At 40.8% G+C, this 13,577-nt stretch overlaps 1 protein-coding gene across 1 annotated transcript in view; it reads right to left on the bottom strand.

The window, feature by feature from the left end:
* Nucleotides 1-1,216: 1,216 nt before the first annotated feature.
* wdfy3 (WD repeat and FYVE domain containing 3) overlaps nucleotides 1,217-13,577 on the bottom strand; it is a 101,933-nt gene continuing 89,572 nt past the window's right edge. Inside the window, exons 53-67 of the mRNA XM_078251438.1 lie at nucleotides 13,036-13,142; nucleotides 11,711-11,864; nucleotides 11,501-11,592; nucleotides 11,199-11,411; nucleotides 10,185-10,326; nucleotides 9,746-9,900; nucleotides 9,019-9,177; nucleotides 8,747-8,926; nucleotides 8,406-8,588; nucleotides 7,941-8,034; nucleotides 7,638-7,781; nucleotides 6,143-6,385; nucleotides 5,798-5,909; nucleotides 4,396-4,593; nucleotides 1,217-2,173 (exon numbers count right to left, since the gene is read on the bottom strand). Of these exons, the coding sequence (XP_078107564.1) occupies nucleotides 2,053-2,173; nucleotides 4,396-4,593; nucleotides 5,798-5,909; nucleotides 6,143-6,385; nucleotides 7,638-7,781; nucleotides 7,941-8,034; nucleotides 8,406-8,588; nucleotides 8,747-8,926; nucleotides 9,019-9,177; nucleotides 9,746-9,900; nucleotides 10,185-10,326; nucleotides 11,199-11,411; nucleotides 11,501-11,592; nucleotides 11,711-11,864; nucleotides 13,036-13,142 (2,297 nt within the window). The 3' untranslated portion in view covers nucleotides 1,217-2,052. The remainder of the gene's footprint in view (nucleotides 2,174-4,395; nucleotides 4,594-5,797; nucleotides 5,910-6,142; nucleotides 6,386-7,637; nucleotides 7,782-7,940; nucleotides 8,035-8,405; nucleotides 8,589-8,746; nucleotides 8,927-9,018; nucleotides 9,178-9,745; nucleotides 9,901-10,184; nucleotides 10,327-11,198; nucleotides 11,412-11,500; nucleotides 11,593-11,710; nucleotides 11,865-13,035; nucleotides 13,143-13,577) is intronic.

Below are 13,577 nucleotides of genomic sequence, written 5' to 3'. Positions count from 1 at the left end.
TTGAATTTACATATCTCCTTGCTGTTACTAAAAAGTCTCATTGACAATCATTTTAAACATGCTGTGATCACATACAAATGTTAGATATGTCTGTTTTTACACGTGTGCTTAACTACTGTCGTTGCTTAATGTTGTAGCAACAAAAAAGCCATTGTCGTGTATTTGCTTGGTCATTGTTATTATCCCTGCAGTGTGTCCATCATGATTTGTGTTGCTTTAAGTTACTCGTCTGTTTTTCTGAATTGATGACTAGACGTCTAGTCATGTCATTTTCTTTATTTCTGTCCTCGTCATTTTTTTTTGTCTCTTTTTTTTTTTTCTCATGGCCCATGTTTTGTTTTTGTCTGTTATATGAATTCATGGGACGACTCTAAAATGGACAGTGACACATCAGCAGTGACAGTAACCAGGCAAACTCGACAAAAGCTCAACAAGTGGGAACCGTGAACATTGACGAATATACAAAATCAGATTTTTGGCACAAATTAAACTTCCATAGATTTTATAGTCACAGGTAATTCCTCTGACCTTCTCAAAACCTTCAATCAACTAAATACATCTTGAGCAAACTGCTCTCAGGACAACTAAACTAAATGAATTCAAATGATTATTTACATATTTTCCAATGCTTATAATCATTTCATTCTTTACTGCACAGACTCTTTACAAGGTGCTCGGCTGCTGCTCCTGCAGTTTAACATCTTTTGTGAGGACTGAGGATAAAGTGTGGTGAGTGCCACATTTCCTAATCTGCTGTAATAATGCCACAGGGTCGGAGTGAAGGTCTCCAAACCACAAATCTGAATAGAAACCAACAAGAAAATAAAACAATATACACTACAAATCCCTTTTCTGTGTGCATTCAAAAAGCCGCTTTCACGCTGTACAGTAACTAAATAAGGCTACATGAAAGAGACATGAGGGAAAGTTAATGTGTAGCAATATTACGTAACTCATTTGTCTTTTTTCACAGCTGATGAACCCATGATGTTTTCTCTCCCTAGACAAAGCATCTCGAAATAAACTGAGCGATATGGTTTAAAAATAAAATCCAAATAAAATCTGAAATGATAATGGGTCCAGTCTTTAGACAGCAGCAGCAGCAGCAGCAACAACAACAACAATTCTCCAAATGGGAATTCATATAAAGGACCGATTATGAAGAAGAAAAAAGAAAATCATCATAATTGATACATCAAAACAATTTGGCAAAGGATACAAAATATCTCTATGATGGTGATGGCTCGACACTGTGGGCAACACTTAGGAAATCAACTCTGTAAACAACAACTACAAAAAATGATCAGGAAATTAAAAATAAGTAATTTTGCATAACTAGACTCACTAGTAAAGTCAACCCACAGACATTAATTATTGACATTCATATCCCTTCCTCTGGACTCGCCGTGACTCGTGACGCAGACTACACACAATCAATTTCTTTTTTGTTTGTTTTTAAAGCCAGGAGTGGTTAGTCACAACGCTATGTTACAGGCAATATGTTTTTTTTTTTTCTCATTGACCTTATCTTTTGTTCTGTTTGTTCCTCTTACAGTTAAAAAGGCCATGATAAGTATTTACAATATTAACAAGTTTGTTATGTCTTACGGTGAAAGAGGAAGGAGTTTTCCCTGTTTCCCGGTCTCAAAGCAAAAATGGCGAGTGATTGATTCGAGCGTGCCGAATCAAGGTTTTTGTTTTTTTTTTCTTCTTTTTTTTTTTCCTTCCTCCAGGTGAGTGCAGGTGGTAAAAGTGGTGATTGAGTTTTTTTTTTTCTTCCCATTTCCTTTCAATCTGTTTTCATTGTTTCCCCCCCCACCTCGTCCGCTGAGACGGCCGACTTTCCCTCCTGTTACAAGCTGTCGGTGTGTTGCAGTACATGTGGTTACTGGACGTACGAGATATAGGATAGGGGATAGGGGGTTTGGAGGGAGAGCGTTTTGGGATATGTGAGAGGTGTTGAGGGAACGACGAGGCAGTTGGAGGAATGGAATGCTCCTCACTTTCCGAGTCCGCAGCAGGAGGGGGGTTTCTTCCGGGTGGAGGCGGAGCTCAGTTTCTGCAGCTGTCCTCGGCGCTTCGCTCATGTTGAAGGTTGTAGTAACAGTTCTGACAAACTCGCACCGGTGACGAGATCTTCAGCCTTTTGATCTCTGACTGGAAGCGACTGCACCTGCAGAACAATGTGAGATGAGGTGCACATTTTAAAAAAGAGCGATAGGCGGGAAATTCAGGTTCTCACAGGAGAAGGATGCTGAAAAGTAAAAGGTGAGAATCAAAAAATGGAAGAAAAATTCAAATCTATACAATGACCCCTTCAGTTTTAGCACACTTTACTGTGACATGAAATGAATCTACAATATAATAAATTCACTTTTGCCACACAATAACCCCATAACGACAAAGCAAAAACCTGTTTTAGAAACTTCCGCTATCCAAAAAATCTCATCTCTCATTTACATAACAGACTTCTTTCCAAAGCCAGTTTATATGAGCATAAACAGCTAACAATATCAACTAGAGATGTTCCGATACCAATACCAGTATCGGTTCCGATACTGCCTAAAACGCTGGTATCGGTATCGGGAAGTACTGGAGTTTATACACCGATCCGATACCACGTAATAAAGCCCTAAAGAAAATCTACGTTAAAGTAGTTATTTATGTTCTTTTTCCGTTATAACTGACTGTCAAACTGCAGAATAAAAGAATGTTCTGTGGCGTTCATTGTTCATGTTTCAGAAAGAGTTTAACCTGAGCCAGACCGACAACAAAGATAGAAATAATATCACATCCATACAGGGATAGTAGTATACAGCTGTTAAAACATAATAAAATATATGACACACTGGTATCCGATTGGTACTCGGTATCAGCCGATACGCAAGTTCAGGTATCGGAATCGGTATCGGGAAGCAAAAAATGGTATCGGGCCATCTCTAATATCAACAGAAGTTGTTAGTATAAGTATTATTATTTATTATATTATTATATATTTATTATATTTATATATTATTATATTTATTATTATTAAGTAGTATAAAGCTGCAATATCATTATTGATTAATCTATTACTTATACTAAATAAACCATAAGCAAAGGCTAAACAAGCATAACATATGCATGTCACAAGTTTCCAGAGCCCAAATTGATCTTACAATTGCCTAATGTCATATATTCATTCTACACATTAGAAGAAGAAATGTTAGCAAACGGTAAGGGGTTATAAAGGGTCAATAAATGCTGAATATACTATACGCATTCATGCTTAAGTCTACATTATCACAGGATAATCACTAAGACCTGTAAATACATCTAGTTCTGCCACTTTCTGCTGAGACGATGACCTACAGTAAAAACATCAGAAACATGTAGGCGCACTAGGGATGCACCGAATCCAGATTTTTGGGGTTCGGCCGAATACCAAATCCACTGGTTAAGATTCTGCCGAATCCGAAACCGAATACCGAATCGTACTCCCATCCTCAGTCCATTAACACAGTAAACACATTAATGAAGTAAATAGTCTAGGTCCTGGGTAATATTTGTATGCACTTCATTTAGTGGAGAATATCTCAACTGTGATAGACTAATATGACCCCGTTGAACAACGTGGGATGTGTGCCAAATCTCTACCCGGAGTAGTGACACTATTATCACACTACAGGTGAATGGGACTTTTTTTCCCTTTATAGATATGCTCATACACTTCTACCAGTTTAATCTTCATATTAAGAGAAATACTTTTGTATTACACTTTGTCTTAAAAATTAAATTAAATATGCAAATTAGGGAATATCTCAATCAATATGCATACATATAAACTCTTGAAGCTACAGATCTTCTGAGGTGATCACAATGTTTACAATGACCATGATTATAAGGTCATAGAAGAGTGTAAGCATTCTGATTTGATATAAAGAAAATGGCTAAAAAACAGTCAACCTATTACATACAACTAGCAACATAGAGGAATTGCCAGTTATTTATTAACCTAAACTTTAAAAGCTTACATTTCCAACCTGTTCTAAATATTGCTGTCATCGCCTCCAACTTTTTTTTTGCCAAACAACACTTCCATTTTCCCAAGTTCCATTTTCACGTTCTCACAGCCTACTGCATTGAACAGTGCACCTGCGTAAACACCTTCCCATAATCAACGACGGCGTCATTACGTCGACCAGCGAAGTGCAAGCGTAGGGTTCGGTGGAAAAGAAATTCTAAAGGTTCAGCAGAAACCGAACCCCGTCAAAAAGCCCAATATTCGGCCGAATCTGAACCCAAATCCTGGATTCGGTGCATCCCTCAGCTGCACATCCTCAGTAAGTAAAAGCAGAAGTTAAAAGTAGAAGAAGCCATGCTGGAAAGTGTGCCGTGTTGCTGTAATGTACTTACTTTTGGCAGAAGAGCTGCCCGCAGTTCCTGCAGTGGTGGCGTCGCTCGGTGAGGGAGAAGCGCACCGTGCAGCCGGAGCAGCTGTCAACCACCTCGTCCTTCACCCAGTGGTCGGCCGCCGAGCGGCCCGGCTGGTCGCTCACCGACCAGCTGAAGACTCGGCCGCGACCGTCGCCCACCAGGATCTTACTGTGGTCCCTGTAGAGGGGATGTTAAAAGAGGGGGAAAGCAGAGAGAGGTAAAGGGTGGAAGGGAGAAACGGGGGTGGTTTGTGAGACAAAGAGGGAGGAGAGTAATTCAGAAAGGACATCTTCCAGGTCTAAAATGTTTGTTTTGACTGGATTTGAATTGTGTTTTGTGTTCGCTAGTTTCTACAGTTTGAGATGTTAAACAAGTGTTCATATTATGCTAATTTTCAGGTTCATAATTGTATTTAGAGGTTATATCAGAGTTACATGGTTTAATTTTCAAAAAACACCATATATTTGTCGTACTGCACATTGCTGCAGCTCCTCTTTTCACCCTGTGTGTTGAGCTCTCTGTTTTAGCTACAGAGTGAGGCATCGCACTTCTGTTCCATCTTTGTTGGGAATCACACATGGGCAGTAGCTAGGTAAGGACTACTACTCAGTCAGAAGCAGAGTATGAGTGTGTGCCACGCTAGCAGCTAGGAGAGCATTATAACGTGTGTTACAAAGTGACGCACGTTTGTCTCTGAAGTAAAGGCTGGACTACAATAGAGCCGTTTGGAGCAGTTTGTGAACAGCGGTTTCTGTTGGAGATGGTAAGTCCCTTTGGGGTGGACTTTGGGCTTTTTCACTTTGTAAACCTATAATGTGCACACAAAAGATATATAACACAATAAAGGAAAAAAAAAGCATAATATGAGCACTTTAAGTTATCGTTTATCCCAACCTCTATCAAGCTGCTGAACTTCAATAGTAATTCTTAGCACAACAGAGAAAAGTGCAATAAATACACCAGCACTTTTCGCTTTAATTATTACAGTCACTTTTGAATTATTGTATTTTCTGTACAGTCATGTGTCCTTCCTTCTTGTCCTAAGATGCTTTGTCGATCTTATGTTGTTTTTATGTCGACTTTATGCCGATTTTAGAATGTTCTTTCTGTTACACGTTGTTGTGAAGCAACAGATTGTAGCACTATGCCCAAGCCAAATTTCCCCTCGGGGACAATAAAGTGTATTCTATTTTATTCTAGATAGTAAGACTTTGGGCAATATGGCAACTACAGCATGTCACTTAACATCTTCTATTTATCTAAAGGCAAATCATGTGTGTAAAAGAAGCTCTCCAGACGGATTATCAAATTAATATTTCACAAACACAAAAATAAAGAATTCATCTTTCTCAGTTGGGTGCCAGACACTCGGCTCTCTTACTTGGAGATGGCGAGGGATGTGATCTCTGCTGGTTGAGCGTTGTCCTTGCGATCAAACGCCGTGTGCATGGTGAGTTTGCTCCGGAAGACCAGCTGGCGCTCCCATCTGTAGCCTGTGAACACAGAAATAAACACTTGAAACAAGCGACAAACAGAGTGTCCTCAGATCAGTGGATCTTACTTTTTAGGACTTGTTTTTCTTTAATCAGAGAAGAACTCCTGATGAACCCTTGTTCCTCTGTAGTGTTTTCCTAACTGGCTTAAGAGCTGTAAAACCTCGTCAGAATATTTATTTTTAACCTTGTAATAAAGGAAAAAAGAAATTGAAGGATCACTGGACACCCACCGGCCCTGAGCTGGTTATACGTCCGTGCGTCCATGGTGGAGGGCTGTGGCACTGAGCCCTGGCCTGGATGAGTCTGGTGAGGGTGAGGATGAGGGTGAGGGTGAGGGACCCTAGTTTGGCCCTCAGAGTAGTTGACGAACACAAAGCCGTCCTTCTCGTCGATGCTAAGGGTGTCTGACCAGCGGTGAGAGTCGTCAGAGCTGCTGTCCATCGACCACGAAGCTCCCGTTCGGGCTGAAGGACCTTAAAGGGATTTTTAATGTCAGGAATGTGAATTGTAGCCTGGATTGAGATTCACGCCTGGTTAAGGGGAGTCTATATCCTCAGTAAACATATGTGGGAAATAGAAGACACATTAAAATGACCAGAAAAAGGTGTAGGTGGAATGACAAAGCAAGAGAAACTTTTGCGCGATTTCGTACAAAGTGCTGCTGAAAACCATTTGTTTCCAGAGCAGCTTTTGTTTAGCTAAAACCAGCTATACAGTGAGCCGTGTTGGGCAAGTTACTTCCAAAATGTAATACATTATAGATTACTAGTTACTGTCATTTGAGAGTAATTAGTTATATTACAATATTACTGTCTCTGAAATGTAATGCTTTACACTACTTTTGTGTAACTTTTGAGTTACTTAAAAAAGCGGAAGTATGACTTGGCAGGTAGCTTGTGAATTTCAGCACGGGATCAACAAAGTCTCATCTTTATCCACTATATACATCATAATTTATTCATATTATTTTGTATTATTAATCTGAATCTGCAAAGCAACTAAAGCTATAAAATAAATAGTTAAGTAAAACGTACAATGACCTACTTGACTGAATTGTGGTGGATTAGAAGTAGCCTAATAAGTAGGAGAAAATGAAAATACTCAATTAAAAGCACCTTACAATTGAATCTAAGTAGCCTACGGTATAGTTACTTTCCACCGCTGATAACATGTAATGATAATACGTATAGCAAGACTAAACATTAATTCCCGACATGATATCTGTCAGTTGCTCGGTCACATTGATGTCGGCACTGACAGGACACAGATGGCCCTAGCCTACCGTCTCTGGTTCTGGCTCTGACCACGGGGAACAGTGACGGGACAGCTCGATTCAACGCAGCGTAATAACTCCTGAAAATAATGTCCATGTCGCAAATGTATCCGTCTCTGCAGTCATTTCAACCACCGAATCCAGCAACAGGAAATAACACTCGCGGACTTTTTTTTTCTGTGCCGAAATGTTTCGCAGTGTGGATGAATTCTTAAAAAAAACTAACGCCACTAAATGTCGGGTTAAAATGCGTTGTAAGTCGCATTATTGAGATTGTAACGGGTATAATATTACCGACCTTTTATTAGTAATGTGTTATATTACCGCGTTACAGCAAAAAGGAATACATTACTGTAATTGCGTTACTTTTGTAACGCGTTACTCCCATCACGGACAGTGAGGACCCAACCACAAAGTGTAAATGTTGATAAGCGGAGCTGTTGGTTGAGTACCTCTGGGTTTGTGGACGGCGCTGCCCGGTTGGCTGCCTCCACCTGTTGAGGGGTTGCGTGGTGCTTTGGGCTCCTGGCTCAGACTGGGCTCGTCTCCATCCGACTCGCTGCTGTCCTCATCGCCGTTGTGAGTCTCGCCACCCTCTGTGAGATGGAGAAAATGAGGAACTTTATTTTACATGATAATACACATTTCCATAGTGAATTAATTCATTGTGCAAATACTGAAAAGAAATGAAATATACACAGGCAAAGAAAGTTGTTATGGGACATGTCACTTTAATACTGCCACAGAATTCTCACCGATTTTCTCCTCACCACAGCAGTCAGGCACATCTGGCTCTACCGGCTCTAGAGCAGGGGTTTCTGGGACTTGGAGGAACTCCATTCTCCAAAACTGCAAGATTTAATTAAGCTTAGTTTAGTCAATTTAGGTCACAGCACAATTAAAAAAAGTAGACGTTGAGTTTAGCTTCTTCATAACGAATGTAGACAGATTTTCCTCTTTAACTTGGCAGGAATAGGAATAAGAACATTCTGCAGTGCTATTTGCTAACTTTTAATTGTTACCGGTCTTATATTCTATACGTTTTTAAGCGGACCTACACACATGCACTTGCAAAAAGTTGGACAAAAGCCCTGACAAGTGAATACTTCTGTCTGCAACAGATACCACAAGCAGCATTTGAAAAACCATTGATTTAAAAAGACTGAACAATAAGGTATTATCAGTATGACATTCTGTAAGCTTAAAGTGGGCAAGGGTACCCTGACAACGCCATCCGAGTGTCCTGTAACGATGACGTTCTGCGTGTCCCACTCGTTCATCTCCGAAACGCAGCAGCACAGGATCTGCTGGCTGCGCCCTGTGAAGGTGTTGGCGCTGGCAATTGGGCTGCCGTTAATGCTCCACACGTGAATGTATGTGCCTGCGCAGGACACAATGTCCCCCTACACAAACAAACAAAATATGTTGAGTATGTATAAGTCATGATGTAAATGATCCCTTTCTGCTCCTTAGCTCATATTTATTGTTCTGGAGTTTAAGTACATATGACATTACTAGATTTATTAAGAGTGACAGAGAAGAAATTCATACTGCAGCTTACCGTCAGTTCATTGATACACAGAGCAGAGACGGGCGCCCGGTGTCCCCTGAGCTGCGTGACGAAGGAAAGCTTGTTAAGGTCCCAGATGATGCAGGTTCGATCCCGCGAGCCACTGACAATAATGTGGTACGCTGACGACGCTGTCAGACACGTTATGGCGTCCGTGTGGCCCAGTAATGCCTACGATGAAAACAGCGGGGACAAAGACTCAACAACAAATGTCAAGCCACTGCTCCAGGACCTTGTATTGAGTCTTGTTTGTGTTTTTTTACCTGTTTGAGTGTAAGTGACTTGGCCCTCTCCTTGGAGGTTCCTGTCTCCCACACACAGATGGCGGTGCTGGTGCCACCGGTGATAACCAGCTTCAGGTTTGGACATATGGCACAGAGGACCTGACCCCACTCTGACAGACACTCGTACACCACCAACGCCTGAAGAAGATCGAAGATTAGGATTAGGAGATTGGTTGGCCGAGGGGTGCAGAGGTGAGGAAATGTATATGGAGGATTCTAGCTATCTAACTTTGTTTATATCTCAATAAACAACCCTTTCACCCTGATCAATATTTTTTATTTTTACAAATGTAGTGAGAGTATGGCAATAAATCCAATATTAGAAGAACTACATTAGAGACTTGTGTAATGGCTGCTGCTGTAAAAACTGAAGGTCCATTAAGAAACGTGCATTTTTATTCAAACACCAGCAGGGGGAAACATTGTCTTTAATAATTTTTAACATTCACTTGTCAACTTCAAGGTGAAATAAGCAGGAAACCTACAGTAGTCCATGTTTCAATTAAGTAGCATTGTTGAAAAGCAAAAACTCTCTCTCTCTCTTAAAATCTAGATTGAACTGTTTCATTACAAGTTACTCTGGATGAGGAAGTCAACCTAAGTACTATATATAATCAAATAATCAAATTATACAGTAGGTATAGCCTAAAGATTAAAGTTTAAATCTCAGAGAAACTGTGTCTGTTATGATAACTGTAACTGTTACCTTGTCAGATTCATAGTTAGCCAGACGACAGCTGAGGTCGGCGTAGCCCCAGGCGAAGGTCTTGCTCCAGGTCGGGGGAACCAGAACTTTGTTTTGCTCCACGGCAAGTATGCCCTTGTCGGTGCACACGATCTGTCCCACAGGCTCCTTCAGCTCTAGACACGGGTAATACAAAGAAATATGAGATCTGAGTCTGAAGGGATCCATGCACCTTAGAGAGTTTGTGCTGCACAGAATAATGGACAGAGTGTGGCACTGTTTCAGTAAAAGGATGGTTAGGGCTTAACTGGTACTTACACAGATAGATGCATAGATGTGAGTGTGTGTGTGTGTGTGTGTGTGTGTGTGTGTGTGTGTGTGTGTGTGTGTGTGTGTGTGTGTGTGTGTGTGTGTGTGTGTGTGTGTGTGTGTGTGTGTGTGTGTGTGTGTGTACATGTACCTTTGACAGGTGCTAGAGAAGGTCTGAGATTGTCCAGATGATGGAAGAAGATCTTGTCGCTGTTGAAATTTGGAGGAATGCTCGCGATGTCACCGTTGGCTTTGCTGCGTACCCGTTTAGGAGGATGGGGCTTTTTAAACAGCTGAAACACAAACACATCAACAGTCAGTGACTAAAGAATAGGACTTATGATTTACCAATAGCCAAATAATAATAATAATAATAATAATACATGTTGGCTGTGGTAGGTCAATTTGAAAAATAAAGAGCATCCTGGATTAAAGCTGCTAAAACTTAATTGTGAAGTATTTTGGCTGATGAACTCTCTTATTCTTTATCTGGCCTAAATATAGGATGGGATATGCGCAAAACTATGTTTCTGCTGTTGTCTAGCAACCAACAACAACTTAGATGTCTGGTTATATTCTAGCAAAATTAAAAGACTACAGCCACCCGTGCAGCCTGTGAGACTGTAGTGATAATTACACACACACACACACACACACACACACACACACACACAACCTTCTGGCCCACCTTAAGAACGTCCTCCTTGGGCTAAATAATGCTCCAAAGTTAGTCTAAAGGTTGACGAGGGTAAAACTCCGTATGTCAAAAGTTTTTAATACCAAATCACAGCATGGATTTTTCAATGGTGTTCCTTAATATCTTGGTGTGTATTTGGTACCCCTAAAGTCTGAGTATGTGGCCCCAGCCTGGCCCCACCCATTATTTAAAATGTTCTAGAACCGCTACTGGCCCTAGCATGTTAGCGGCTGCTAATGTAGCTTAAACATAGCTGATGGTTAAAAGGAAACTAAGGATGCTATCTATATATATATATATTTTTAGAAGCTTTAGTGGTACTAGCATTAGCGCTATGACTGTTGTACTACTATATATTGTAGTTATATTGTAGTCTAAGTTGTAAAGCTATTATTAGTGGCAGTAGATGTTCCACTAATCTAGTGTGGAGAAGTAGTTTTATCATATTAACATCAGCCAGTAATTGACCTGTTTGGGGATTTGCCCAAAGTTGTTGATGAAGCCGATGGTGGCCGTCTCTTTGAGCGGGTCGTTGATGTTGTAGATGTCCACCTGACCCTCGTAGAACAGGTGGTGGAAGACGTTGACTGCCTCCACGGCTGGCGGACCCTGCTGCTTGTAGCCGAAAATCAGGTCGATCCATTCGTGGAGGTGGGCTGATACATAGTCGCACTCCAACGCCTGGGGACAGGTGGGAAGACCAGACAGAGGTTTAATGTGTACTCACTGAAACTCAGACCTAAATTGTCACAAGTGGGTTCATTTCCTACATCTCTGTGGACTCTGATGAACTCTCGGGGGTCGCCCTTGGCCCAGGGCGGCAGGATGACGTCACCCAGCTTGGTGCCGTTCTGCTTGGCGCCTGGTACATCAAACAACAGAAGGCAGACAGAACATTAATACTCAAGCACTCAATTATCTTGGGCTGTTTCGACTCGTGCTCTCATGTGCCGTTATTGTCCACGTTTCCTGATACTGACCCAGGTCGAAGTTGTTAGCGTTGAGCAAGAACTCAGGCAGATAGAAGAACTCGGGGATGAGCTCTTTGACGTCGGCCATGTTGTGTTTGGAGGCCGAGAGCCAGGCTTCACGCACGCTGTGGAACATCCTGTCAGCCAGGTCAAAATGACCTCCCTGGTAATCACAGACACACAGACAGAGGGTTTGACATTAGGTCCAGACACTTGAGAGTACTTGTCTTTGGGGGTTTTATGTTAACTTACTAATGTAAAATAATATTTTTTTTGTAGATGCTAAAAGGATGATAATCTTTTCCATCAGGCTTTAAAGGTCCAATGTGTAGGAATTTCTCCCATCTAGCGTTGAGATCATATATCGCAATCAACTCTCTCGCAACCACGCAGTTCAAAGTACGTATTACAGCTACGGTAGCCTTCACTCTTTTTTCTGATGACGCCGTTCTCTTGCTCTTTTCAATATCCTTTTTCTTTTTCTGGGCGAAGAAGAACACTCCTGTTCCTGACATTTGGATTTTGAATACGTGTGGACCTCCATGTTTCCTTCTTCAAACTTGCCGGGGCCGGGAAGCAACAATTAGCACGAATGCATGAATATGGAGCGTCTACCCCAGTTCATGCGAATGCAAATGTAAAATTTCAAGCCAAAAGGAATACTTGTGTGGTGGTGGTAAATATTCATGAAATATTCACAAAGTTTGTGAACGGGCAACACAGATTTTGATAATAAACAACCATCCATGATCAGATGTAAAACTGGTATTGTCTTATTAAATAAACGATTTATTACACCCCAGGTGTCAAACTCAAGGCCCGCGGGCCGAATCCAGGCCCATCGCAAATTTTGATCCGGCCTGCATATCAATTTAGGTTCTCCATACATTTTGGCCCGCCTAGTTGTGCGCCAAACCAAAAAGACAGAAAACTGTTTTACAAACTGCAATTACGCGACATTTAACACAGTATTTGAGAGGCAAAAACAGGTTGCTGTTAGTCGGGTAGCTTACTTTTAAATATGTAATCAGAATGCTTTGTTTTTCTTGATTTCTAAATTCTTTGAAGAACTTTATACAATACAGCCAAAAATATTTTACTTTTCGATTAAATAAAAGCATGTCAAAAAAACTATACATGTCTGGCTCTTGATGGGATTCTTATTTTCCAGTGTGGCCCTTATTGACATTGAGTTTGACACCCCTGTATTACACCATTTGACTGTGCTTAATGTCAAAACAACTTTTACATTTTTTTTTTAAATACAATTGTCTGACTTGAAAATGTAGATGCTAAGTAAAACATTCAGAAGGCTAGAAGAGTTTAGATCAAACCTGAAGTCTGAGGAAGATCTGTGTGAAGGGCTCCATCCGAACAAGATAAGAGGCTACGATCATGGCTGATGAATAGTGCGTGCCGTAGTGGTATGCTGGGGTTTCACCTGGTAGGATGGAAAACAAGAGATTCACTTACACTGGCCAATGAAAATACAACTTTGACATGAGCATACAGTTCTGAATGACATCCAATAAGAACATCAGTAGACAAGAAAAAAAGAAAAGAAAATTAGGTGCCACATTTTGGTAAAATTGGTTCTGGATGTTGCAGGGTTTGAAATTTTTCTGATGCCAATTTGTAAAACAACCACGAATAGCACTCATTGTTTATTACAGGCCTCATGTATGCATTTAAAAATTTGACATTTTGGATAAAAATAACAGATTTAGCGTGCAAACGCCTTGAGCCTGACTGGTTCGAAATAAGACCTAGCCGGTTAGCTGGATCTCTTTTCTTCAAGTCTTAACTCTGTGTCTATTTATCTTGAAATAATATAAATAAAAGTTATATCCATTACTCCATCCTGGTAAATGCAGTC

This window comes from Sander vitreus, chromosome 5 (genome assembly GCF_031162955.1).
Source record: "Sander vitreus isolate 19-12246 chromosome 5, sanVit1, whole genome shotgun sequence".
In the NCBI taxonomy this organism is placed as follows: Eukaryota; Metazoa; Chordata; class Actinopteri; order Perciformes; family Percidae; genus Sander; species Sander vitreus.
The sequence above is the reverse complement of the archived record's forward strand: the minus strand, read 5'-3'. Positions and strand labels throughout refer to the sequence as shown.